Here is a 3,932-nt window from a genome sequence, read left to right as displayed (position 1 = left end):
GGGGGGGGTAATATGTGTCCTAACATCACATGACTTTTTATACTTCAAATGGCCCCACCCCCTCATGGATGACTGTATAAAACTACTCCCTCTAATGGCCTCCAGGGGGAGGGTGAACCTGCCGCTTTTATGTTGGGGTTGTTAACCACTGTGAAGGCTGCTAGTTAGCATGCGGTATGATTTATGATAATGATTTAATTAGTTTACGATAACGTCCACTCAGGAACAGCAGCCAAAGCATCTAAACAAAGAAAACTGAGAGAAATTCATTCACTGTCTGCCTGAGAGACACTTCAGGCCTCTGGGTGGCGCCGTCTGTCCAATCTGACCACTTTCAGTTTGTATTTAGAAGCATTTTTCTTTAACACCAGAGCTCGTTGATCAGAAGTGACAGGAAGCGATTATTTGTCTGACAGACCGTAATATTTGGGTGTTGTTTTCTTAGTGAACACATGAGTACCTGGGTTCACACTCAAAGGGAAACTGATGTTTTTATCCAAAATGGGGCGGGGCTTTGGCGTCCCCCAAAAAAGAGGTGGAGCTTCGTGCAGAGATGTGTTTATACTGGAGGACATGGGGGTCCCCTGGGGGTCCCAGTCCTTTTAAACTAAGAGTCTTCAGGAGAAAACTTCAAAGAAACTCCAAACTAAGAGGAGTTTTTTTGTTGGAAAGTCTTTTCTTGGCCCAGCTTCCTTTATGACATGGTGTTCGAGTTTAGGACATTTCCATCAACAGGTTTCTCTTTAAATAACATTTATCACCAAATTAATTCCGTGAGTTAAAGTAAACAAAAAAAATCTTCTTATAAATACATTCAAAATGGTTCTCTTTAAAATAAAAAGATGAATGAATTTTAAACGAGTAACAGATGAAAATGATCAGTTTGTCACATTTTATCTGAATTACATCCAACAGTTAATTTTAGTTTTTAAAGACTCAATTATTTATTTTCAGAATTATTTCGATTTATTTAGAATATGATCACATTCGATCAGAAAACCCTGAAACGTTTCGCTGGCTGCCTGGTGAACGCAGCTGCAGGAGACTTTCTGATGTGGCGGCTCTCCGGGTTCTGCGGCTTGGTTCTGTAGAACCTGTTCTAACTCTTCCTCCTCCTCCTCCTCCTTAGCCCAACGGCAGCTCCCAGGGGAAGGTCCACAACCCGTTCCTGCCGACGCCCATGCTGCCTCCCCCACCTCCTCCCCCAATGGCCCGGCCCGTCCCGCTGCCCGTCGACACCAAGCCGCCATCCACGTCCTCCACCGAGGGGGGAGGAAGCTCCCCCACCTCCCCCAGTGAGTGCCTGCAGGCTGCGCCGCCTCCACGCTCTTCATTAATGTTCTGATTCAGTTCTGATAGAATCTGGGAGCTGCTTTGTGTTCGGATTACATTTGACTCCAGGATTTTCTGACGGTTTCTGCCAAAACATTAAATCCTGCTAATGCTCCTCAACGAGCTGCGGATTTAAATTCAGACGTCTTTGTCTGACCCAGTCTGACCCAGATCTGCTGAAAACCTCCCAGAAGTCTTTATTTGAAACTTTATTCACTAACAGAGATCCCCTCTAATGTTGTCTTAAATGTCTTGTGTCGTGCAGCGTACTCCACCCCGACCACGTCTCCAGCCCAGCGGTTCGTCAGCGTCGGACCCCGAGACCCCGGCTTTAACATCCCTCAGCAACCACAGGTAACCTGACCTCCAGCTGTTCCCGGGCCCGGGTCACAACCTGGTTCTGGTTCAGTAGTATCAGTGGAGGGAAAACCTGCAGACCCTAAACGTCCAAGCACCACCAAACATATACCACCTACACCTGCGGGTGGTGTGGTACCACTCCAGAACTCAGATCTGTTCTATGAAACAGCAGGTTTCCTCTTTGAGCTCTGAGATCCAACAGAACCGGATGTTTGCTCCATAGAACCCACAGTTCCCAGCTTCAGGCCTGTGAGCTCCAAACAACAACATGAAGGGAGGCTGTAGGTCTGATCCTTCAGCCCGAGCTGGACTGCAGGTTCTGAGGGTCTGGTTCTGAGGGTCTGGTTCTGAGGGTCTGGTTCTGAGGGTCTGGTTCTGAGGGTCTGGTTCTGAGGTGTCTCTGGAGCCGAGCTGGGATCAGTCTTGCAGCCCTCAGTTCTGTAGAGATAAATTAGTTTTGGTCACAAAAGCAACAAGTTTTCTGTTACAACAAGATCCAGACCATAAGATTCACAAACGTGCACATTTCAAATGGGTGTGCACGAATCACCTGCTGCGCACGGATCAGGCTGTCTGCGCATGTGATCTTGAGACTTTCACCGACGGGTGATTCTACAGAACCAGAACCAGAACCTGTTTGATGTAAAAAGCTACAGCTGGACTGAAACACGTCATCTGCTCCTGAAGGAAGCTTCAGAGCAGCAATATATCCTCCACAGCAGGTGGTCAGTGAATGCATCGTCTGTGTGTGTGTTCAGGTCAGGGTGTTTGTCAGCTGATTTATGAAGACGGTAATGATTGGACGGTTCTCCAACTCACTTTCTTAAAAAACGGAGAACATTTCGAACAAAGAGTTTCAGGGTGGATCTGGGGGGTCATTTAGTTTTATCTTCGGGGGGAGGGGATCGTCACACACGTGTGTGTGTGTGTGTGCAGGCTGAAGCTGTTGTATCAAACTGTGTCACATGTGAGCGCCCCCCCCCCCGTCACCATGGTGACCAGCAGGACCGTCTGTGTCTTCCTGTTTGTGTTCGGGGGGCAGATGGTTTCTGGGCATCGTGCCCACTTGGGTCGCCGTGGGAACCTGAGGCGGTTCTTCCAGAACTCGGAGGACCAGATTTATCTGGATCCAAAGTGTCCCGGCTGCCAAATGTTCAGAGAGCAGTCCGGTCCTGTCCAGACCTACTGGGTTCCTGTGCAGTCATTAGAAGTTCTGCGGGTCTGTTAACAAAACCTTTTTCTAAAACATCAACAATCAGAACGCTTTAATTCTGAATATTTAATTAAAAATGTTTTTAAATCAGCTGCTTTCAGCTTTCAGAAGCTTTGACATTATAGGCTCTGATGGTTTAATGCTTGAGTTATTTACACGTGCACGCTCACACTCTGATTTTATCTTTAATGTTTTCACAGATTAAAAAAAGTAAAATCTACATAAAAAGTCGTTTTGCCATGAATTTATAGAAAACTGGACCCTGGACCCAACCGTTGGATCTCTGAGGTCCGGTACTGACCCATAACCTCTTCCTCTTCCTGCTGGGTTCTGATTGGTTCTCCTGTGGAACCAAACTTCATCAAGAACTCAACATCTGCTGTTTTTAACTTCCGTTTAATTAGGCAGAACCACATCCAGAACCAGAATCTTAAATTGCTCTAATTTGTTTGAAAATCAAGGTGCATCACTTTGGTATCACATGAAAGTTTGTGAAGCTCTTTTAAGTGAAATGATTTGTTCTGTTCTTGATTGTTCTGCTGATGGTTTGTGGGTCTGAAGCTGAGCTGTTAGAGAACAGGAAGAACTTATTGTTTATTTTACAAATTATATTAAATCTGGTGGCCCGTCCAGTTCTGGTTACACCCCTGGCAAGAACTGAAACCGAGAGGAAAAACTCTGAAAGAGCTACAGAACGTCTGGAGAACTGTTGATCCAGAACCACTTCACCAGATTCCAGGAACTTCTGGAGGGAGAAGAGAAAACAGAGAGAAGTGAAGTCTGGATCAGGAGTTTCTGAGCTGAAATGTTTTTCAGATCAGATCATCAGAGCCTCAGACTAAAAGGATTGCTGCATGTTGTTGTTGTTGTTGTTGACATGAATGAAACCCAAACCCAGCAGACTACCGCTTTAAAGTCTCTCCGTGTCTCTGGTCTGAATCTGTCTGGCTGCTCAGAGTTTCATCTTCAGAGGTTTCTCAGGACAGGGAGGGGGGGTCTGCAGTACACTGGGGGTGTGTGTGTGTGT

At 46.3% G+C, this 3,932-nt stretch overlaps 1 protein-coding gene across 1 annotated transcript in view; it reads left to right on the top strand.

The window, feature by feature from the left end:
• The window catches only part of nfia (nuclear factor I/A), a gene marked incomplete in the record, with an annotated part of 47,934 nt that overhangs the window by 40,316 nt on the left and 3,686 nt on the right, over positions 1-3,932 (top strand). Inside the window, 2 exon segments of the mRNA XM_025009638.2 lie at positions 1,130-1,295; positions 1,598-1,686. Coding sequence (XP_024865406.1) covers positions 1,130-1,295; positions 1,598-1,686 — 255 coding nt within the window.

This window comes from Kryptolebias marmoratus, linkage group LG18, assembly GCF_001649575.2.
Source record: "Kryptolebias marmoratus isolate JLee-2015 linkage group LG18, ASM164957v2, whole genome shotgun sequence".
Lineage (NCBI taxonomy): Eukaryota > Metazoa > Chordata > Actinopteri > Cyprinodontiformes > Rivulidae > Kryptolebias > Kryptolebias marmoratus.
Note: the sequence above shows the minus strand (reverse complement) of the source record. Positions and strands in the feature narration are given on the sequence as shown.